The sequence below is a fragment of the Hypanus sabinus genome, chromosome 1, assembly GCF_030144855.1.
Source record: "Hypanus sabinus isolate sHypSab1 chromosome 1, sHypSab1.hap1, whole genome shotgun sequence".
In the NCBI taxonomy this organism is placed as follows: Eukaryota; Metazoa; Chordata; class Chondrichthyes; order Myliobatiformes; family Dasyatidae; genus Hypanus; species Hypanus sabinus.
The window spans coordinates 49822409-49846060 of record NC_082706.1 but is presented as its reverse complement, the minus strand read 5'-3'; the positions used below and the strand labels follow the sequence as shown (position 1 = coordinate 49846060).

The window sequence follows — 23652 nt, the reverse complement described above, 5'->3', positions numbered from 1 at the left end:
GACAGAGTATGTAGACACAGTGATGGGGAGAGGTGTGGGATCAGAGGGAGGAGGGGTCTCATTGAGTCAGGGAAGCATGTAGGGCCCAGAGGAGGTTACAGTGAAGTACTGTAGGGGGCTGAGGGTGTTCACAGAGACTGGGCGGAGAGGGGGTCACAGAGATGTGGAGAAGGCATTTAAGGGCCTGAGGGATGTCACAGAGATCGGGAGAGTTTGAGGGCTGTAGAGATTATAGTTATGGGGAGAGGTTTGAGTGCCAGAGGAGGTCACGGAGACAGTGAATGGTGTAGCGGCTGGGGGTGAGGGGTGGGACAACTGCTGGGGTTCATTGAGATGGGAAGGGTTGTAAAGGCTGGTCGGACTTGTTAGGACTCACAGAGACAGGGAGAGTGGGGGCTGGAGGTGGGAGAAGTGTGGGTGGTCTCATGGATTGGAGAGACACGGAGGCTGCTGGTTGGTCGTTCATAGAGACTGGGAGTGGTGTAGAAGGCAGAAGATTGGGTGGGTGTACTGACCGGTGGGGATTCACACAGACCATGAGCTTTCTGGCAACAGTGGCGGTTGCATCATAGAGATGGGAAGGGATGTGGGGGTCACAGTGATGGTGAGTTGTGGGGCTGGAGGGAGTCACAATCATGGGGAGAGGTCTGGGACACCGGCGGGCCGGGCAATCATAGAAATCGGGAGGTGTACAGGGGCCAGAGGGGGTCATAGTCCAGATGTTGCAGCCAGAGGGGTCATTACGGTCACAAAGGGGTGTAAGGGGTCAGAAAGGTCACAAAGATGGGAAGGAGTGTAGGAGTTGGAAGAGTCTTAGAGACGGGGAAGGATGAAGGAGTTGGGAGGGTTGGTTGAAGAGCCACACTCTGCTTCAGACTCTGTTTCCACAGTCACTCTCATCTCCACAGTCCACTCTTGGCTCTCAGGTGACAGAGATGCTCACCATTTGGGGCCTGGAGCTTGATTCAATGTCCTGCCCATCCTTCCTTCCTACACATTCAGGGTCAGGATCCAGATCCTTGATCCATCAGTACACAGGGAGCCACATGGGAATGGTCAACCCCATTTCCAAAGCACCAGTCAGCTTGACCAGATGAAGTTGCCCATCCCCTAACCAAATCCCACTTTCTGACTAGGCTTGGTTTCAGATCAGCCTCAGCGGGGTGGTAATCAGGGGCACACTGACTGGAGAGCAGTTACCCTCTGGTGCTCTCAATGGGGAGGGGAGTTTTGGAGTTCTGTGTCGGTGATGGGGATACATTCCCAAATTGATTGAGGAAACCGTGGGTAATGAACCTCAGGGCTTTCTGTAACTTGCTTCCAGCCCCCACACCCCCTCTCAGTCTGTGCCCTCCCCCACAAGAGCCCTACACCCCTCCCCATCTCTGTGACCCCGCTGCTGCCCCTACACCCCTCCCTGTGAATTTCCTCCAACCTATACACACCTCTCCCTTTATCCCCTACACCCTCTCCCGTATCTGCGATCTTTCCCGGCTGAAGAAGGGGGAAAGAATGTGTGTGTGTGAGAGAGAGAGAATGAGAATGAATGATAGTTTGTTGGCGAGAGAGAGGTGGATTAATTGAGCCTGACTCGCCCTTTAGAGGCGGGGCTTTGACGAACCGATACTGCAGGCAGGTTTTTTTTTCCCTTGCATTGCAGTATTTACACTGGGTCATTTTCCACTGGAATCGGCGGCGAGTTGTGCCGCTCTAGGTCGAAGATCTACCTGGATTAGGATTAACCAGATAACCCCTTACCCACCTAGAGACAAAACCATTGAGATCCGGGTGCTGAAGGTATCCGCGTTGCCTCTTCAGATACAGGGCCAAAACCTACGCAAAGAGCGAAATGTCCTCGATAGAAGTGATCGCCGTTCTCTCTTTATTGGCTGGTGAGATTTTTTTTTGAATTGTATTGGGATTGGGGGAGAACATGTGCTTCCTTTGTGTTCCAATTTCCGAACCCCGTCGTGCCATGGAGAAAATGGCATTAAACATGGCTTCTACCTGTCTTTACTCCGGGAGTAGAGGCTGCCTCCCGCCATTGCTAGGCGTGACCCAGGTAACTAACATGTTGTTTTGATTCGGACTCTATGTCTGTGGAGGTGAAGATTGAGAAATTTTCCCCTTCCCCTCAATCTCTTACTCTGCCCCTTTCCCCCTCCAGTAAAAGTAGTCGTCTTTTCAGTGTGAAGTGTGTGCGCTTGCCCCCTCCAGTAGGTCGCTGCTTTTTCGGTGTTAGATTACCCGATGTCTGCTGCTCAGTTTACAAGTCGCCCGGTATTTTTGTTCTCTGTGTGTGATAGGAATGTGTGGTGCATTACACCACATCAAACCGAAACCCGTATCCTTGGAACTTGCAGCACGGGGAAGTTGCGAATCTTTTTTAATGCAGTGTTTTTTTACTTAAGTTTCCCGAAGGGTGGTGGGGGGGGGGGGGGGAGCGGTGTGGAGAAGTGCTGTAGAGGGATATGTGACGTTACATTGGTTGGAGAGGGAAGTCCTTGGGGTTGGCAGACGTGATTTAAAATGCCTCTAAAGTGAACCAGTGGCTCCATGCTGTGAATGGAGTTTGAGCAGTGCTGGGGAGGTAGAATGAAAGAAAGGATTATTGGGAACTGAATCGACACGAGCAGGAGTCACAGAATCAGAATTAAATCATTCTGTCCATTCAGACCTCTGCCATTCGATCCTGGCTGATTTACCTTCCCATTCGGAATCAGAATCAGTTTTAATATCACGGGCATATGTCGTGAAATTTGTTGTTTTGCGGCAGCTATACAGTACTATCGAAATATATATTTAAATTAAATAAGCACAATAAATAGAGTTTTAAAAAAGAAAATAAGTAGTGAGTTAATACACATTGCTGATGGTGGTGGGGAAGCAGGTGTTCCTGAAACATTGAGTGTGTGTCTTCAAGCTCCTGCACCTCCTCCTTGATGGTTGCAATGAGAAAGAGGGCATGTTCTGGGTGATTGGGATCCTTAATGATGGAGGACAGCCTTTTGAAGCATCACCTTTTCAAGCTGTCCTGGATACTGAGGAGCGCTACTGCCCATTCTGCAGCTGCTCCATACCAGACAGTGATGCAATGCTCTCCATGGTGCATCTGTAATTTCCCTCAGAGATGTTCTCACCCAGGAAACTGAAACTGTTCAACCTTTCCACTTCTGATCCCTCGATTAGGAGTGTTCCCTGGCCTGAAGTCCACAAACAATTCCTTGGTTTCCTGACATTGATTGCAAGGTGGTTGTTGTGACATCACTCAATCAGCTGATTTATCTGAATCCTGAATCATCAGTTTCTGAAAGTTTGCCAATAAAGGTGTGTCATCGGTAAGTTTATATCTGGTATTCGAGATGTGCCTGTGGGTGTAGAGTGGTGCAGTAAGCATGCATCTTTGAAGTGCACTGATGTTAATTATCAGTGAGGAGGAGAAGTTACTTCACATCTGCACTGACTGCTCTGTAAATGATGAAATCAAGGATCCAGTTGCAAATGGAGGCATGGAGCCCCAGATTTTGGAGCTGGTTGACTCAAACTGAACATATGATCATGTTGTAATCAATAAACAGCAGCCTTGTGTAGGTATTACTCAACTCCATTTTCCTGACTTCTCACATTATTTTTTCTTGCCTTTAAAAATTGACCCTCTGCCTTAAACCTACCAAATGATATGAATCTGTGGCATTGAATTCCATGGATTCATCATCCTCTGACTGTTTGCCAGCCTGGGAAGCAGTTTCTGGCTGTCCAATTCATCTAGGCCTCCGATAATCTCTATCAAACCTTCTCTCGCTCTTCTTCACTCCAAAGAGAAAAGCTCTTGCTAGCTCAGCCTTTTCTCATAAGGTAAAATCTGTTTCTCTGTACAGTGGGAGTATTGAAAACAAGAGGAAAAAGTTAAGGGATAAAAGTGGGAGGTTTTGTCCCCACACGGAGAGTGGTTGATAAGGCAGGGGGAGGTGGACATAATTGCCGTGGATTTCAGGTAGTGGGATACATCAGGACCAGTACTATTTTGGCCCAATCAAGCAGCTGGCCCAATTATCCGAAACTTCATGGAAAAGTTAAAAATGTATAAAAAAGGCTAACTATTATTTATCTAAGTAACAAATTGTATATTTAAATTGAATGCAGACTAAGTTAGAACACTACCAATAGGGCAATCAAACTGTGCAGTAGCTTCTGATAGTTATCGATGGGAAATTTCATCCATTGTATGGTGCCATTGATTCTAAATGAACAAAATTAGTGCAGACCCCTAGTGTAGATAATGGACTCCTTCGACAATGCTTTCGTGATTGCATCCTCTAAAGCTTCATCTTCATTGTAACATTTGAGTTGATTGTCAACATCTTCAAATTCTTCGTAGTCCTTAACTTGTTGAGGTAGTGAAATCATTTCAAATTCACTCCTGGCTGCTTCTGGCGTCTCCAAACTTGAATGCTTGAATGAGCAAAACAGTTCTGAATTGCCTTCATGTTTATTTCTCACCATTTATCATTGACAAATATCACTTCTCTTTAAACACAAACACATGCAAATGACATCATTTAAACATGCTTTGCTCTAAGCTCGATGCAGTCTTTTAATGGCCACAAAAGTGCACGTGACTGATGCTAGTTAGAAACTTGGCCAACATTCTCTTGACCCAATCAATTGACATTGTGTACCAAATAAACAGAAATTATGTCTTTTCTCAACTAGTTTTTGTTCTTTTAGAGTTGTCCTAAGTAAGAGGCTGCCCTGATTAATCAATGGCCCAATGAACTGAGATTCTCTGTATTACATTTACAGAGTAAATGGTAGGGCATTGAGGAATGCAGAGGAACAGAGAGATCTAGGAATAACTGTGCATAGTTCCCTGAAAGTGGAGTCTCATGTAGATAGGGTGGTGAAGAGGGCTTTTGGAACGCTGGCCTTTATAAATCAAAGCATTGAGTACAGAAGTTGGGATGTAATGCTAAAATTGTACAAGGCATTGGTAAGGCCAAATTAGGAATATTGTGTGCAGTTCTGGTCACCAAATTATAGGAAAGATATCAATAAATTAGAGAGAGTGCAGAGACGATTTACTAGGATGTTACCTGGGTTTCAGCAATTAAGTTACAGAGAAAGGTTGAACAAGTTAGGTCTCTATTCATTGGAGCGTAGAAGGTTGAGGGGGGATTTGATCGAGGTATTTAAAATTTTGAGAGGGATAGATAGAGTTGACGTGAACAGGCTGTTTCCATTGAGAGTAGGGGAGATTCAAACTAGAGGACATGATTTGAGAGTTAGGGGGCAGAAGTTTAAGGGAAACACGAGGGGGGTATTTCTTTACTCAAAGAGTGATAGCTGTGTGGAATGAGCTTCCTGTAGAAGTAGTAGAGGCCAGTTCAGTTGTGTCATTTAATGTAAAATTGGATAGGTATATGGACAGGAAAGGAGTGGAGGGTTATGGGCTGAGTGCGGGTAGGTGGGACTAGGTGAGATTAAGGGTTCGGCACGGACTAGGAGGGTCAAGATGGCCTGTTTCCGTGCTGTGATTGTTATATGGTTATATTTAAGCAACAATTAGTTGGATGTTAAATGAGTCATCATATAGGAGGATATAGTCCTAACGTGGGAAAACGGGATTCATGTATGCAGACAAGGATGGTCAACAGTGCTGTGATGGACTGAAGCACCGGTTTCTGTGCTGTAAGATCTATCCTCTCTCCCCATGCTCATTTACATCTCATTGGTTCAATGGCAGTAAATTTCCAAAAGAACATTGAAACATACTGCCACTGTGTACTGTGGAGTAAATATGGGTCCCTTGGAGAGAAAGCGGAGGGATGAGGAGAGGGGATGGTGAGGATCTAGTGGGTGTGAGGAGATGGGATGGAGAGGAACCAGATGGATGAGGAGATGGGAAAAGAAAAGTTGGTAGAAATTTTCTGGTATTACTGGAGAGTCTGTTCTGGTGACAATAGGGAAGTGCAGTTCATGGAGAGAGCAATGAAAACAGAGAATTTGACTTCTTTGTTTTTCTTAAATCAGTCTGTTTTTATTAGAGTACTTTTTAATTAGATCCTTACTTTGAACTGCGCTTCACCTCACCAATGGCACAAACTGCTCATCCTCTGGTTCCTCGTCATTCATGCAGGGCACGCGTGGAGTAGAGTGGCCTAAGTGTCAGTCCCATTCTTTAGAAAAAGGAATGGTTGGAGAACAGGGAAGTACCATGTGCTGAAGGCTTCTGTAGAATAATTTTGCAGTTCACTACTCCAACATGTATTATAAACTGAGCAGATTTTCTATTAAATTGGATTTTCCAGGTGGGAAAATATTTACAAAGCACATACTGTAATAGAGAAATTCAGTTGATCACCTCAACTGAAGGGAACCTGACACACCATACCCCCCCACCCCCACTTCCCTCTCCAAATGGAGTCTACTACCCTTGGATTATAAAACAAAGGAGCAGAATTAGGCCATCCTCCCCACCGCCTGCTCCACCATTGCTGAATTATTATCCTTTTGCCTTTTCCCTGTAACCTTTTACAAACTACTGATCAAGAACCTATCTCACACCACCACTTTAAATATCTCCAATGAACAATGAAATATCTTCCAAGCCATCTGTGGCAATCAGTTCCACAGATTCACCACCCTCTGTCTAAAGAAATTTCTCGTCAACACTGTTTCAATGGATGTCCCTTATTTTGAGGCTGAGCACTTGGGTTCTAGACCCCACTGCTATAGGAAACCACCTTCCACATCCAGTCTTTCTTTACTGTTCAATATTTCCATGTTCAATATTGAATAGGTTTCAGCAAGATTCCCTGCCCCCCTCAATGTTTATAACCTCCGGTGTGTACAGGCCCAGAGCCATCAAATGCTCCACAAACTTTTAACACTTTCATGAAATTCCTCTGTACCCTCTTTAATGTCCGCACCCCTTTCTTAAGGAATGATCCTTAAACTGCTCACAGTACTCCCAAGTGTGGTCTGACCAATTATAAAGCCTCAACATCACATCCTTGCTCTTGTATTCTAATCCTCTTACAATGAATGCTAACACTGCATTTGTCTTTCTTAATACCAACTCAATGCTGAGTTAAACTTTAGGGAATTCTGCTCTCTGCCTCACTAAAGCAGCCAGCACAATTAAGTCCCCACACATACTCGACGTTCTCCTATCTTCCCTCTCCCAATGGGTGGAAAAGACAAACCAGGCTCAAGGATAGCATTTATCCTGCAGTTATAAGTTAACTGAGTTGTCCCTTTGTGTGGAGAAGATGGAGAGTTGGCCTCATAATTTACCTCATTATGATCTTGCACTTTATCATTAACCTACATTGCTCATTTTTGGTAGCCTGTGATCATTTTACCTTATTCTAGCACAGTGCAATGTGCAACGACTTGATTGGTGTGAACAGTACACATGGCAATTTACTCACTGTAATGCAAATATGTGACAAGGGGCAGATCAAGACCCTGCAAATGTTAGAATAATTTGGTATGTTTGTTATAACAGAAGACTTTAAAAAGGGTAATAGGTTTGGAGAGGGTCTGCATGGATCTGAGGGGGGGAGCATTGGGTTTCACCGATGTACAGAAGCTGACTGAGGACGTGTCAGTAGATTGGATGGGTCATTAGACGATGTGATGTACAGATTGGAATATTGTGTTCAGTTTTGAACCTGCTGAAGGACTAGAATATAAAAGCGAGGATGAAATGATGAGATGCTGAGGATTTATAAGGCTTTAGTGAGGCCTCACCTGGAGCAATGTGAGCAGTTTTTGGCCCCTCATCCAAGAAAGCATGTATTGACCTTGAAGACGGTTCAAAGGAGGTTCACAAAAACCATTCGGAAACTGAAAGTCTTATCATATGAGGAGCATTTGATGGTTCTTGGCCTGTGCTCTCTGGAATGCAGAAAAGTGAGGGGGATCTCGTTGCAACCTATCAAATGTTGAAAAGTCTGAGCAGAGTGGATGTGGAGAGGATGTTTCCTGTGGTGGGGTAATGTATGTCCAGAAGACACAGCCTCAGAATGGAGGGATATCCAGTTAGACCAACGATGAGGAGGAACTCCTTTAGCTAGAGAATGGTTAATCTGTGGAACTCCCAGCCACAGGCAGCTGTAGAGGTCAAATCATCGGGTATATTTAAGGCAGAGGTTGATAGATTCTTAATTAGTCAGAGCAGAAAGGGATAATAGGGAGGAAGCAGGAGATTGGGGCTGTGAGGGAAATGGGATAGCCAACATGAAATGGCAGCAGATTTGATGGGCCAAAAGGCCTAATTTTGCTCATGTATCTTATGGCCTTTTGCCGTTAAACTGGAATGAGGAGTGCCGTTAAGAGGAGATTACAGGGATGTTGCTGGGACTTGAGGGACTGAGTTACATAGAGAGGTTGGGACTTCATTCACTGTAGTTATAGGACACTGACTGAGAAGTGACCTCAAACAGGTGCATAAAATCATGAGGTGCATAGATAGGGCATGTGCACCTAAGTCTTTCACTTTGGGGAATCAAGAGCTACAGGGCACAGGTTTAAGTTTTGAGAGTGGAGAGATTTATTAGGAACTGGGAAGACAATTTCTACACCCTGAGTGTGGTCCATATATAGAACGAGCTGCCAGTGGAAGTCATAGAAATGGGTGCATTAAAAACATGTGAAAGACACTTGGACAGGTACATGGATAAGAAAGGTTTGGGGGAGCGGGGGTGTGAGCCAAATGTGAGCAAATGAGACCATCTTTGAATGCATGGACCAGATGGGCTGAATGGCCTGTGCCCATGCTGTATGACATTAAATGACATTCCTGCAAGGTTGCCCACAGGAGGTTGCAGCCAACAAAGTAGGAGTGAGCGAACTGTTGTGGAGGGGTTATTGGCTCGGCACTGTATGGGAGGTCCGGGGTGTCTATTGGGTGTAAGTCTTTGAGTCCCACGGCACAAGTTACAACATCCATGCCAACTGCGCCACGACATGGCCCTGGAGTGTAGTGGTTAGCATAACGGTTTATCGTGCCAGTGACCTGGGTTCAATTCCTTGCACTGTCTGTAAGGAGTTTGTATGCTCACCCATGACCATGTGGGTTTCTTCTGAGTGCCCCCATATCCCAAAGCGATGTATTAATCAGTAAGTCGTGGGCCTGCTCCGTTGGCACCAGGAGCATGGCAACACTCCTGGGCTGCCCCCAACTCATCTGTGGACTGTCTTGGTCATTGACACGAATAACAGATTTCTCTGTATGGTTGGATATTTCAATGTTCATGTGACAAATAAATTTAATATTTAAGATCTTGACATGGATCCTGTTCCCGGCACTCATTCCCCTCCCCCACCCTGCTTCTGTTATTCCAGTGCCCATGCAGACTGTTTCATTGTGGTGAGAGTCTTTTCTGTACCTCCTTTGGTAGTGTCACCTCGTGGGAAACGTTCCTCCCTGGAATCTGCCCTCTTTTATTCAGTACCTCCGGTACAGGAAAGTTTCTGACTCTGCACCCTGCCATGAGCTGCATTTCTACCACTCATAATATTACCCATCTCCATCAGGAAGCCCCCTTTCACTCCAGGGACAGATTCAGCCTCTCCTCATCACTGGAACACCCCCTCTGGAACATCCTGGGGAATCTCCTCCCTACTCTCTTCTGTGCAGTCACCAATGTGCTGACCTGATTTGCACACAACCGTGGGCATGTCAGCATCGTCTCAGGCCATACCCTACCCTCCCCTATCCTGTACTCTGTGCCGGGTGGTTGGGTGGTTTGTCAGTGAGAGAGATTAATTCAGACAGCTGTGTGCATGAGTGGGAACAGAGTAGGGGATGTCTAACAAGCCAGCCTGCCAATGTGTGTCACAACTGACATGAGACATCTTAATGTTGATCTTGTATCATCGTCATTATGGCAGCTTTAAACATTGTGGGCAAGTCTCTGTCCACGGTTGGGCCTGGCAGAGTGGGTAGGGAGGGCCATTGTCTCCCAGACCCAGAGTCGCAAGTTGGAGATGTCAACCTCGGAAGCCGTGTGTCTGGACAGTGCACATTCTTTTTGTGACCCCGTGGGGCATGCCGATGGCAGGTCATCCCAGTGGACAAAATGGCTGTGTGCTGACTGCCTCTCTGCTTAGCAAGCTGAGAGCTGGCCCCTCGTAGAAGCCCATCCCTTCTACTGCAGATGAGAACCCTTTTCTCATGATCTGGACTGCCTCTTCACTCAGCCTTCAGACAAAAAGAGGCGGGTGTTCGCTGGCCAAAGAGAGGATTGTTATCAGTGCTGTGGCTGTCGCGATTGTAATATCACCACCCACAGTTTCACTAGCTGTTATCAGTTGACGTTATCTCACACATCTGAAATCCTTGACAAGCATATCCTTTCAACAAAGGAGGCACTGCATTTTGTCCCTCCCACCTCCACCGGAGGTTTAATTGCTCTAGTATCAGCATTACGTAGATCATTTACAGACATGGGCAGAGAATTGGCTGACGGACTTTAATCCGGGCGAGTGTGAGGTATGTACTTTAGGAGGCCAGATGTAAATGGGTGTATATAGTGAATTGCTGAGAGATATTTCCTGGGGTGATGCTTGGATTTGACAGCATGTATTCTCTGGTTATGTTGAGTGAGCTGAGTTTGGAGTGTAAGGGACGTAACAGACGTGTACAAGATGTGAGTGGCATAGACAAGAGAGGATAGGCAGGGACTTTTTCCCATGGGGTAGAAATAGCTAATGTGAAAGTGCTATTTTTTAGATGATAGGAGGAAAGTATACGGTGATTTCAGGGGTAGATTTTTTGTATATAGCAAGTGTTATTCAAGATTGTGTAATTTGACTTCCTGAACCAAGTGTAAAGGGGATCTAAATAAGGGTTACTGTGGATCTGATGCAGCATTAAAAAAAGCACAACAAAGAATATCATAATAATAAAAACAATACATATAAATACATAAGATAGAAAATGTACAAAGATTGATTATATAAGTTCCTGGAACACACTGCCAGGGATTGTGATAGAGGCAGATACAATAGGGATAGTTGAGTCTCTTGGACAAGACGGGGATGAATGCCAGTTTGCGCACGGCCTGGCTGAGCTGCGGACTCTCAGTCGCCACCCCAAGTACAAGATGGAACAATGCCGCACCTACCTCAGCACTGGCTTCTGCCCGTATGTTAGCTGTTGTCACTTCATACACCATCTTGGACCCTGGCCTTGCTTGCGCCAGAACACCAGGTTCTCGAGCTTGGCCTGGGGGGGCCTAGGGCCCTTGGCCACTGTTCCCGGCGAGATCGACTGGGCGTTGCTGCGGGCTGCCTTCAGCCCCGAACTGGAAGTGGAGTTGACCCGGACGCTGGGCCTGCTCTTGCTGTCACTGCAGCCGCCGGCAGAAAACCCCTCATTTGACTCTCTCTCCGACCAGGAGGAATCAGGCAGTAGCAGCTCGAAGCTACTGGTGGCAGCCCATTTTCAGCAGCATCTTGGTATGGTCGAACAACAGAGGGCTCTGTGGGAGGGAGGGGTTCGATTGACCTTGGAATAGGGTGAAAGGCCAGTTCAGCCGAAGGGTCTGTACTGTGCTGTACTATTCTAAGAACGGCAGTACATTGAACGGTGTTGATGTTGGGGGTCGAAAGCGGTCGCACAAGTAGACAGGGTGGTGTTGGGTCTGGCGATGTTGTTTCAGAGATTCTGTAATCAGGAATGCGATGCGAATCATATAATTAGAGCTGTGTAATTAGGTGTTAATGTCAATAAAAAGATAAACTCAGTTGACTGTAAAGGACAGAACAGGAGGAATGAGAGAAGAAAAGTCTAATTAGATGTGCACAAGTTGGAGCTCATCTTGAACTTTTCTGTCACTCATGCACTGGTCAATGTGAAAGCACACACCAGCTTCCGAACATCGCTCACAATCCATCTGGAGCAAACTGGTCTCCCTCCGGGTCATATCCTACAACTGGGTCTCCCCTGCATCTTCGCTCTCCATCTCCTACCGAACCAAGAAAAACCCAAGACCAGCCATAGTGTCCTTCAACAAGAAAAGCTCCCCCTAATTGGATAACACACATTCCTCATCGTCACTCATCTTCCACAATAACGCAAACAGGCTGACAGCAGAACAGACTGCACTTACAGAACTGCTAAATGAAATGCATACAGTGTAACATTAAAAATATGAACCAGGGAATTACACTATGCTATTACTGATTCACTGAGCAATCACACACATTGTTGTTGCGTGAATGAAATCACCGGAGCAGAGCGTTACTGGTAGATACAAAGCTGCTTCTTTATTCGATGAAAGTCAAGTAAAGTCAAGTCACTTTTTATTGTCATTTCGACCATAAGCTGCTGGTACAGTACACAGTAAAAATGAAACCACTTTCCTCCAGGACCCTGATGCTACATGAAACTACTCAAGAATACACTAGACTATGTAAAACAACACAAAAACTACACTAGACTACAGACCTACACAGCACTACTTAAAGCGCACAAAACAGTGCAGGGTGGTACAATAATAAAATAAACAATAAGCAAGACAATAGGCACAGTAGAGGACAAATTTCAATATATAATAAATGATGTAGATGTCAGTCTAGACTCTGGGTATTGAGGAGTCTGATGGCTTGGGAGAAGAAACTGTTACACAGTTTTGTCGTGAGAGCCCGAATGCTTTGGTACCTTTTGCTAGGTGGCAGGAGGGAGAAGAGTACCATCTCCTTTCCTCTGGCTCTCTCTGATCAGCGATTCGCTGTTGTTGTTTTGTTAAGTCCTTTAACACTTCAAGTTGGTTGCAAAGGTCTTTCACATATTGCGTAATTCTATTCCTGTAAGCCCCAGACTCCCCGCAACCCATAATTACCCCACAGGGTAGTCGCATTGCTTGTCCCATTAATAATTTGTAGGGGCTGAGACCCAACATTCGGTTTGGGGTCGCACGCAATCTCATCAGGATACCCCGTAATACATCAGCCTGTGTCTTTTCTGTCTCAGCTACAGCTTTGGCTAACACATTCTTGATTGTTCAGTTCATCCTTTCTGCCATCTCTGAACTCTGGGGGTGGTAGGGTACGTGGAACCGTTGTCGAATCCCTGGCAGTCAGCACATTTCCTTCATCACTTTCCCCGTGAAATGTGCTCCCTGATCTGAATCCACCTGGACTGGGGTTCCCCGTCTTGGGAGGATTTCCTGAACTAGGATCCATGCAGCGGTGCTGGCAGTGCGGTCTCTTTTTGGGAAAGCCTCTACCCACCGGGTGAAGTGATCCATAATTACTAGACAGTAGCTTTTTCCCCTGCTTTTTGGAAGGGGCCTGTGAAATCTACTTGGATGTCTTCCCAGGGTCCCCTCGGCCGAGGCTGATTTGTCAGCTGTTGCTTTCTGCCCATAACAGGGTTATGCTGGGCACAAATGATACAATGGTGGCAGAATTTCTGAACATCCCCACCCATCCCTGGCCACCACCAGTCCTGCTGGAGGGTTGTGATCGTGCTTTGCCTTCCTTGATGCATCACTCCATGATATAACTTCAATAGTATCTGCCCAATATATGGTTGGGCCACCGCGACTCTTTCCTCCCCGTGTGACCAGCACCAGTCTCGTCCCTCTTTTGCCCCTTTTGTCCGCCACCTCTCCTCTTCTACCTCCACCTCTTCATATAATTTTCTGAACTGGTTTCTGTCATTTCTTCCTGCGCACTCGCAGTTTCAGTTGCCTCTGTTCCTCTGCTGCCTTATTCACAGTAATGTCTGCCCTCGGAGGGGCCAGAGAAACTTTGTTCTGGAGACAAGCCATTCATGACTGTTGCAGGGCCAGCCAGTAAGGGATGCAGTTTCAGTATGGTTGGTCTTAAGGGTGGTATAGCCTGTGATCCACTGGGCTTCACTTATAGGCGAGGCGAGTTAGTAGTGGCCGCAGTCTCTCTGAGAATCCCCTGGTGGTTTTGTTCCTTCACTATACCCTGGACAGCTGTCAGTATGTCAGTTTTTATAGGGTACTGCTTATGGGGTTTATACAGCCTCTCCTCTATTTTAGCTCGGTTTATCTTTACTCGACCACAGTCTTGCTTGTGTCTTGCCCGCACTGCTGGGAACTGCTGCCATAGTAACCCATAGACACCATCCTGGCTCCAGTCTCTGGTGATCAGAGCAGCTGCGACGATGCTGGCCCGGCCGTGGATTCTGTTGGTTGTACGCGTCCGCTGCTCCTGACTTGTCCATATTATCTCTCGCTTTCCCGAATCTACAACAGCTCCTGCTTCCCTTGGGATGTCTATTCCAAGGATAGTGCCCTCCATATTTGGACATACCCAGAAATACACTGGAAGCTGCACTCCGCCGATTTCGAGCATTTGCGACTCGCTTCTTTCTGATTTCGCTGCTTTCAGGTTGAGTCAACACAGCCCGTCCAGTTGTTGCCAAGGGTAGGTCTGTTATCGATACTGATGTCCCTGTGTCCACTAATGTTTTGTATTGCCATCCCCCTAGCAATGCTGTTGTGTACATCCACGGGTCACCAGCGTGGGAGTGGGGCCCGCTGTCACATCCTTTTCTGACCTTGGAGCCGTCTTTACTAGCTCTTTGATCTGACCAACAGTCAGACTGGGCACCGACGGGGTGAGAATTGTGTGTCTGCTGTGACGTTCATCTGTTTATCTTTCCTCTTTTTTTTGGACTGCCTCCAGCCATGTCCCAACAGAACGCACCTGTCGCATATCAACTCTTTTACCCTCCCATGTCTATTCCAGCAGTTCCTGGCTGCTGGAAAGCAAACAAACTCTCTGGGACATCACAGCAGCTGCATCCACTATAGCCACTTTACGTTTTCTCTTTCACTTTCTTTGGTCTATCTCACTGGCCCATGAAACTATCGCAGAGTGGGTCCATTATGCCTAAATGTAAAACTGAGCTCAGACCTGTCTTCAGCATTTTCAGGAAGACTTCACATCTTCTGGTCAAACCCACCCCCCAAGCGCCAGCAGCGTCCAGGTGGGGGGGGGGGGGGGGAACTGGTATTCACAGTTTGTAGGAAATGCATTGTTGAAATTTAATCCACAGTACATTGTAATGGAACAGAAGACTGGTGGCCAAAGCCAAATGACCTAAACCCAAAAATCACTCTAACACACATATTGATGATTATATAAAAATATAAGCAAACAATTTAAACAAGCATTGGGAAGTTATACTGCCAGAAAACAAAAAAAAAACAATTGTACACAACAATTCAACAGGGGTAAGGAAGGCAGACAGCCCAGTTGCCTCTGTGAGTGGTGCAAATGTCTAAATCTTTGGCCAGGCTGCAGCTGGAGTGCTGCATGCTGTTCTGGTCACCCCATTACAGGAAGGATGTGGGCTCTCTGGCGAGGGGGTGCACACGAGGTTTCCCGGCATGCTGTCTGTGTTACAGGACATGCACCTTGGGGAGGTTGGACAAACCTGGGTTTTCTCTGGAGTGGTGGAGACTGAGGGAAGACCTGATGGAGGTTTATGGGAGTATGAGAGGCACAGACAGATTAGATGGCCAGTTTATTTTTTCCATGATTGAGGAAACATGTTTAAAGGAGATGTGAGGAATTCCAAGGGTCGGTTCTGTGGTCTCGGTGGGGGAAAGGTGTACAGCACCGAACCTGTCACATACAGCTTGCTCAGACAAGACTCTATTGAAAATCCCACAGCACTGGACAGGGTCCTTTGGCTTTTTGTGTCAGTGCTGACCTCATTGAATTGAATTGAATGATCTTTATTGTCACTATACATAGGTGCAATGAAACTCTGTTTGGCTTCCTCTCAGGCAATCAAACAAAGCAGTAGATAAAAACAAGACAGTGATAGAAAAACAGTATTAAATAGATAAGTAGCAGAAAATAAGTTGCAGCAGCACCAGAATATCACAGTAATGCACGAAGTGCCGTTAGTGCAAGTACATTGTTGTGAGGGGTATGGATACAGGTTGATGGCACTAGGCAGTTGAAATTCTGCAGAATGGACTTGGTGGCCCATACGGCTTCTCTGCTGTACTTTTCTGTGTCTCTATGATGTTGACTTCTGTCTTTGAGGGTGACGCTGCACATTGGGTGATGTTGGATAATGGCTTTTGAAGGTGCCATTGGATTTGAACTCAGCATTGACTGTTGCATGCTGGGTTTGACTTTCAATTGGGCGCTGATCGACACATCTCTGATCTTTCCTCTCCCAGCTGCTGTTGCCCAGCATGTGAAGGTGGAGCCCGCTGTCTTTGGCTTCGTGGGGAACCAGGTGGTGCTGCGCTGCCAGTTTGTGGACCCTGCCTCCAGCGTGCAGGTCACCCAGGTGACGTGGGTGAAGGACCCATCAGGGGCCAAGATAAACATGGCCGTGCATAACCCCAAGTATGGCACCAACTACCCAGTAGACACCAACAACCGCATCCATTTCCGGAATGCCAGCCTGACCGACGCCTCGTTGGTTATTGATCGTCTCCTCATGTCTGATGACGGCATCTACAGCTGTGAGTTTGCCACCTATCCTGAGGGTAATCAGGAGGCAGCCACCAACCTCACTGTGCTAGGTAAGCTTTGACTCCCAGAATCTCCTCCCCTCGCCCTCCTCACTCTCACTGACCCTAGGACTCTTCACACCCATTCCCTACATTGTCACCATCCTTGCCTTTCGACTACCTCCTCCCTCCACTGCAGCAACTTGCCAAGATGCATCAGACGACAGCTTCCATTTGTTCCTGCACCTCCCTGCATATCCTCGTACCTCCTAGCCTTCCCAGCTCCGGTGACTTGCTCAGGCAATTCCCGGCACCTGTCCACACTGTGCCTCAGATCCATCCCATTATCCTGTCTTCTCACCGCAACCTTTGACAGCCTGACTAATCAAGAATTGATCAACCTCTGCTTTAAATATGCTCAATGATATAGCCTCCTGAGCTGTCTGTGTCAATAAATTCCACGCATTCACTGCTCTCTGGCTAAGAAATTTTCTCATCTTTCTAAAGGGATGTCCTTCTAATCTGAGGTTGTGCCTTCTGGTGCTAGACCCTTGCACTGTAGGAAGCATCAACTCTGTTTAGGATTTTCAATATTTGATAGATTTTATTGAGATCCCTCCTTGTTCTTCAACAGTCCAGCAAGTACAGGTCCAGAGCATCCAAAGCCCCTCATGTTAACCCTTTCACTCCCAGCATAATTCTTGGAACCTCTTGTGGACCTTCTCCAGAGCCAGCACATCTGTACCTAGATCAGGGGTTTGGGCCATGGCCCAAACCCATTAAGGAAGTGGTCTGTAGACCCCAGTTTTGGAATTCCTTGACTTGGGTAATCCCCATGAGTTATACCCCATCCCCCACCGGACTGGTGCGGGTAACACCATTTGGTTTGTGCAAGTGGCGCCATGTTTGAACCGCCGTTGATCTTGTTGCCTTGTAGCCGAGCCAGAAATCAGAGGCAGCCCGCTGCTGGTCAAGTCCGGGAAATCGCCAGTCCCCGTGGCCAGTTGTATCGCAGCAGGTGGAAAGCCCCCGGCCTCCATCACCTGGCGTGGTAATGTACCCGGGAACGCCACCACGGAGTTGACGCAGAACGCAGATGGCACCACCACCGTCACCAGCCAGTACCAGGCAGTTCCCAGTAGTGAGCTGGACGGAGTGATGTTGGAGTGCGTGGTCACCCACCGAACACTGGAGAGACCCAAGGTCATCAGCAACGCTTTGTCTATCCAGTGTGAGTACCATGGGCACTGTGTCACAGGGAAGGGACTGGGTCACAGGTACGGGGAAGCAAATAGGGGAGGGAGGATTCACAGAATGGGGGGAGTGGGTGTAGGGGAAGGAGTGTGTCACAGACTGGGATCGGGGGAGGATGGTGTAGGGGAGGGAGAGGGTAACAGACCAGAAGCAGTAAAGGGAAGGGAGAGGGGTCACATGAGGGAGTCAGGCCAGCAGAGATGTAGGGAAAGGAGGGTTTCACAGACCAGCTATCTGTAAGGGAATAAAATGGGTCACAGGGGCAGGGAGTGTGGAAGAGGGAGGTGGTCTCAGATGGGGATGGGTGCAGATTTGACTTGGGCTGTGGTTGTGTTCCCCCACAGATCCTCCCATCGTCACCATCGAGGGCTACGATGACAACTGGTACCTGGATAGGGAACACGCTTCCCTCACGTGTAATGTGAAGGCTAATCCTGCTGCCAGTGACTACCGGTGGTACATGTGAGTGTCCATTTGTGATCTCCTCACTGCTGGTTCAAATGGTAACCCCCCCCCCCCCCCCCACCCCCGTCCCCACATGGAGAGGAGTGGAGTGAGTCAGCATCCTGCCACTGGTTCGGAACACTGGAATCCTAGCCCAGACAGCTCCCGGGGAGAATTCCCACACAAGCGGTTCCCAGAGGATAACTCCAGCTACAGAAGTGATTGGGAACCACGTTGGAGCTAGCACTGGTGTGGATTTGTCTCAGTGTTGGGGACCTCGTGCTGTGTGGGCACAGAGAGACAGATCATGCTTGGTGATACCTGTGCTTCCAATTGGAGCCTGGTCTGCTCCGTGGGCCCAGGCCCTGCCTCAACTTTCCCCAATCCGACCATGGAAACAGGGAACATCGTGCAATGCATGCAGGGATTGAATCGACCAACCACAAGTCCATCATTATCTTGATGAACCAAGTGATCCCTTCCTGGACACTTTCACCCCTCTGATGCCTCCTCCACCCCTCAGCGTTTCCTGTCATACCACTGCAGCCACAGTGCCAGGACTCCGTACACTCTTTCCCGTGTCTGTGACCCTACCTCATTTCCTCTGAGTGACCTCCGGGCACTTTGGGCCCCCAACCAACCCCATCCCTTCTACTCCTCTCCTGCTCTGTGACCCAGTTCAGCCCCACACACCTCCCCATTTATGCAAGGGTCAGTTCGTTATTTCAGCCCTGCTGCTGCTCTTGTCTCACAAGCCCTCCCCTCGGTCTCCCTGCTTAGGAACGGTGGTGACGTCCCCAGTGGGGTGCGGATAGTGGGCCACCAGTTGACTGTGGACCGGGTGACCTACCAGGTGAATGGCACTTTCAGTTGTGAGGCCAGCAATTCACTGGGCCGAACCAATGGCAACATCGATATCTTTGTCAGAGGTAAGAGGCCATATTTCTCTCTCTGTCTATCCTCCAGAGGTGGTGGTGCGAGGGTGGGGTGCTGCCCTCGACATCCCGGGCTGGGGGAAGGAGATGGGGTCAGTACTCTCTATCCCTCTCTGTTTCATGGGAATTGCTTTCTGCCTTCTTGTCATGTGGGATGTGTGCAGTTGTCACTGCCGAAAATGCTGCCTGTTTCGTCACAAGACAGAACTGGCTATGGTATGTACAGGGTGTGGGTGGTTTGGCATTAGTGGTTGTGGGTGTAAAGGAAAATAAATTAATCTGTTACAATGTCTGCAAATAATGGAAAGATGGGTTTGTCCTTATCCCTCTCCAGCTCGAGGGATGTGGTCATGTTTGTACCTGTAATGTTTTAATTTGTTCATTGGGGTCCGGTATGACGTGAGGGAGTGGGGTCTGCTGTAGGCTTAGGCAGCGCCTTTGGAAGCTCTCTCTGTTCCTGTTGTGTATGTACATGTATGAATTTGTGTGTGTACGTACAGGAAATGATTGCCTGCACTGACCCAATGTAAACATTGCTCCCGCATCCAGTGGAACTTTATTCATGCACAGTGACACAGCATTACGATAGAAAGATGTATAGTGGCTCGTAGGCTTGGGTACAGGAAACACACAGACAATCAACAAATTATGAAGGAAAGGAAAAGTGCCAAACAGGGCATTAAAGCTGAAATTAACTGCCATTTCCGATGATTCCATGATTACACAGGAGTCAGGACATCACATTACAAATGTACCAGTTCTCGTTGGGAAATCATTTGGAGTTCCGTGCACAGTTCTCATTATCCAGATATAAAAAAGATGTGATTGTGTAAGACAGTGCAGAAAATAATTGTGGCGATGTTACCAGGACTGCAGGGCTTGAGTTACAAGGAGAGACCAGATAAGCTGTGACTGTTGTCCCTGGTGCAAAGTAGGGTTGACTGGATACAGATGTTTAAACTCGGGACAGGTGCATGGTGGGTCTGTAGTGCTCTGTATTTGAGGTTGAAGAATGGGATAGTTCAAAGGGAAGTGGCCTGTACTTGAAACTGGTGGTGTGGGACCTCCTGCGAGAAGATGCCATAACCCAGATGGTGGGAATCTTATCACAATGGAAGCATCCTTCTTGAGGCAACACCTCCTATAAGTGCTTCTTAAGGTAGGGAGGAATGTGCCCGAGATGAATTGGGATGAGTGACTGGCACATTAGAGTTGTTGTAGCAGGTCACAATACAACCAGCAGGACTGTTGAGCTTAGCCAGACAGATTGTACTTTGAACTGACAGTGGCCAGAGATATGCTGCTGATAAGCAGTAGGTTCCTTTTGTATGGGCTGGTGAGAAAGAGCCTGAATGAGTGAGAAAGGGGAATTGTGGGGAATGAGTAATGGCTTCCTGCATCAATATGAGAGCACATCAGAAACCTGACTTGTGACTGCAGCATCTTCTACTGACAACAGCAGGCTAAGGGATGGATTGTCTCACTCAGCTTATGTTTATCTATTGTATTGCTACTGTCACAGAACAAACCTTGTAGAAAAAAGACATGTAGTTTTTTGGGGGGGTCGGGTGGTGGGCACACAGTTCTTTTGTCCGAGGTTGGATCCTGAACTCTGTAACTGCGTGTGTACGGAATTCACACATCCACTATAAATGGACCTCACCTGTAAAGTTCAAATTGGGATAAGATTTTTTGGGCATTTTTGGAAAGTTCAGAAAATGCTAGGAATACTCATGTCACTAGTTTGAGTACTGTTACGGATTCAACAACAATAAATATATGAGTTAGGCAGGGGTTTTTATAACCAATAACACGTTTATTAAACACTGAAAAACAAACCCCCCAAAAGTAAACAAATCACTAGCGCAACCGGAATTCAGCTGCTGTGCGGCAGCTTAAACAGTTCTTAAAGCAATGAAGCTTAAACAGTTCTTAAAGCGATGTTGCAAAAACAGTTCTTCAAAGTAGCATTGCAAAAGTTCAAAATGCTTACAGTCCTTTTAAGGGGAGACTTATTAAGACGATTTAAATTCTATTTCACGTCGTTTTGTTTTGATTCCCAGTCAAACTACTTTTCCCATGAAGAATTTTACGAAGATGATATGTAATGGCTTAAAGGCACTGACCTTTCCTTTACAAAACTGTTCCCAATCCTTTCCGCTATTCACAGGGATTAACACGGGCACAGTCAACGAATTCCTTCCGAATGAGGATCAAACAAAGTCGAACCTGTTTCACAGTCGAAATCGATTTTCCTCGATCTTTTATCTCCCGAACTCCGATCTTCACTCTCCACTGATTCTCAACTAGCAGTATTATACAGAAACTGCTGGCAATGACCTTTAAAACTTTAGGCATTAAATAAAACTCCATCTTTCAACTAAACTGCATCACAACATTAAATCACACAGTGGCATGAAGTCAACATGGCAAATCCAGCCACGAACTGCCCCTCCTCACAGGGAGGGGTCCTCCTTTTATACCCTGTGAAAAAAAAACTGTCACATGACCTCTACTGGCAGGAAAATGCTGTCACTCCACCATCACAAGACCATTACCTTAAGTCCAGTATAGCTTCAACACCTGTCACGTGACAAGTACACCACTGTCACGTGTCGCGGGTGCATAACAGTAGAAATTCGTCCTTCAGCTCTGGGAAAGAAACCAATCTGGCTTGTTTGCAGTTGGGAAAGGAAGGGTAAACTGAGGACAAATATCTCCAATAGGGTGGGACCAGGTGCGTTAATATGCATTAAAATGATGCAGAGGCTCCATGGTCTGCGTTAAGTGCTGCTGACAGGCAGGTCTGTGGGACATGACGGGTGGGTGATGCTCTACAACTGTAGGGAGAGTAAATGGGTGATCTTACACAGAGGCTGCGGAGAGAAAGAAAAGGCTCCCACCCATCAGAACATTTGTGTCAAACCTGGGACTTGCCCAGACAAAGAATGCAGAGGTATTCTTGTCCCAGTTTGTTTTGGGTCTTGCTGCAACAGGTTATAGACAGGGTGGAGTGTGTTGTTTTTCTGTAGGAAGAGATTATCAGTCAGTAGGGGTTTGATGGCTGATTTTGTCCTTTGTATGTGGTCCAGCAGTCTGCCTGTTTGTAGGCAGATCTGATGTCCTGTTGTTCAGAACTGTCAGTGCTGTGTCACTCTCTGCCAGTGTGGGACCTCCCAGTTTACCTGCTGGGTGATATGTCTGAACAGAAAGTATCCGATTGAACCTCGGCAGCTGGAGACATTTCTTGGATTGAACTAACTTCTATTGTCTCTGTAAATGAGTCAGGCTAGGCTCTCCCCTTTAAGTCTGTATGCCAGTCAAGAGGAAGTTGTTGAAATTTGATTTTCAGGTGCAACAGATTATTGAAAAGGCAAATGGAATTTATTTGTTTATTTAGAGATACAACACTGTAACAGGCCCTTCTGGCCACACAAGCCCTTACTGCCCAACCTCTCACCAAAACCTGCCGGTCATCTGGTGTGTGTTAAGACAGTATAGTACAGACCTTTCAGCCCGTGATGTTATGCCAAATCTTTAATCCACTCTAAGATCAATCTAATTCATCCTTTCCACATAACCTTCCATTTTTCCTTCATCTGTCTGACTATTTAAGAGTTGCTTATAGGTCCTTAATGTATCTGCCCCGACCACCACCTGTATCTCCACACCCCGACTACTCTGTGTGAAAAAGAAAACTATCTCTGACATTGCATCATATACTTTCCTCCAGAAACCTTGAAATGATCCCTCCTCGTATCAGCCATTTCCGCCCTGGGAAAAAATCTCTGGCTCTTCACTCGATCTATGCCTTTTATCATCTTGTACATAATGTCACATTTCATCCTCCTTCCTCCAAAGAGAAAAACCTCAGCTCATTCAACCCATCCTTAAAAGACATGGTCTCTAATCCAGGTAGCATCCTGCTAAACCTCTATGTAAAGGAGGGATAGGGAAGCTTTATAGAGTGTGCAAAGGAGATGAGAGGGATAAATTACTTCACACAGAATGGTGGGTGACTGATACTTGCTTCCTGTGATGGAGGCAGATACCATAGAGGCATTTCAGTTTGTGCTGGAAATGGAGGGATATGGACATTGTCTAGGCAGAAGGCGCAAGTTTAGTTGGTATTGTTTGGTTGTTGTCACATATGCCAAGATACAGTAAAAATCTTGTCTTGCAAGCTGCACTGTGCAATGATTTGATCTGGATGAACGTTGAGGTTAGAATAAGGTGCAAGTGCAGTGCAAGTAAATGATTCAATACATGGTCATAACAAGGTAGTTCAGCCCCTTGTCGCTGCTTTCCCATTCTCTCTGACCACATTTGGTCTGCTCCCTCCGCCCCACATCCCCTGCACTCACTCTGTATTTCTCAGTGCCCGCAGTATCTGGAAACCTCTCTTGGATACATGGGGCTCTCCACTAGTAAACTGGGGGAGAGATTCGTGAATATCTCTCAAGCCTCTGGGTAAAGGAATCTCTCTCCTTCTCTACCCTGATTGTCTAACAGTTCATTCTGGGACCGGGACTCTTCGTCCTAGACGCCCT

The 23652-nt window shown here is 46.9% G+C and overlaps 1 protein-coding gene across 2 annotated transcripts in view; it reads left to right on the top strand.

The window, feature by feature from the left end:
* The first annotated feature begins 1589 nt into the window (after positions 1-1589).
* LOC132393557 (nectin-2-like) overlaps positions 1590-23652 on the top strand; it is a 59302-nt gene continuing 37239 nt past the window's right edge. The window contains exons 1-5 of one of the 2 annotated variants that reach the window (XM_059968981.1): positions 1590-1892; positions 16191-16541; positions 17407-17700; positions 18068-18185; positions 18948-19096. In XM_059968981.1, coding sequence (XP_059824964.1) covers positions 1850-1892; positions 16191-16541; positions 17407-17700; positions 18068-18185; positions 18948-19096 — 955 coding nt within the window. In that variant the 5' untranslated portion in view covers positions 1590-1849. The remainder of the gene's footprint in view (positions 1893-16190; positions 16542-17406; positions 17701-18067; positions 18186-18947; positions 19097-23652) is intronic. The other variant, XM_059968972.1, reaches the window with a different exon arrangement.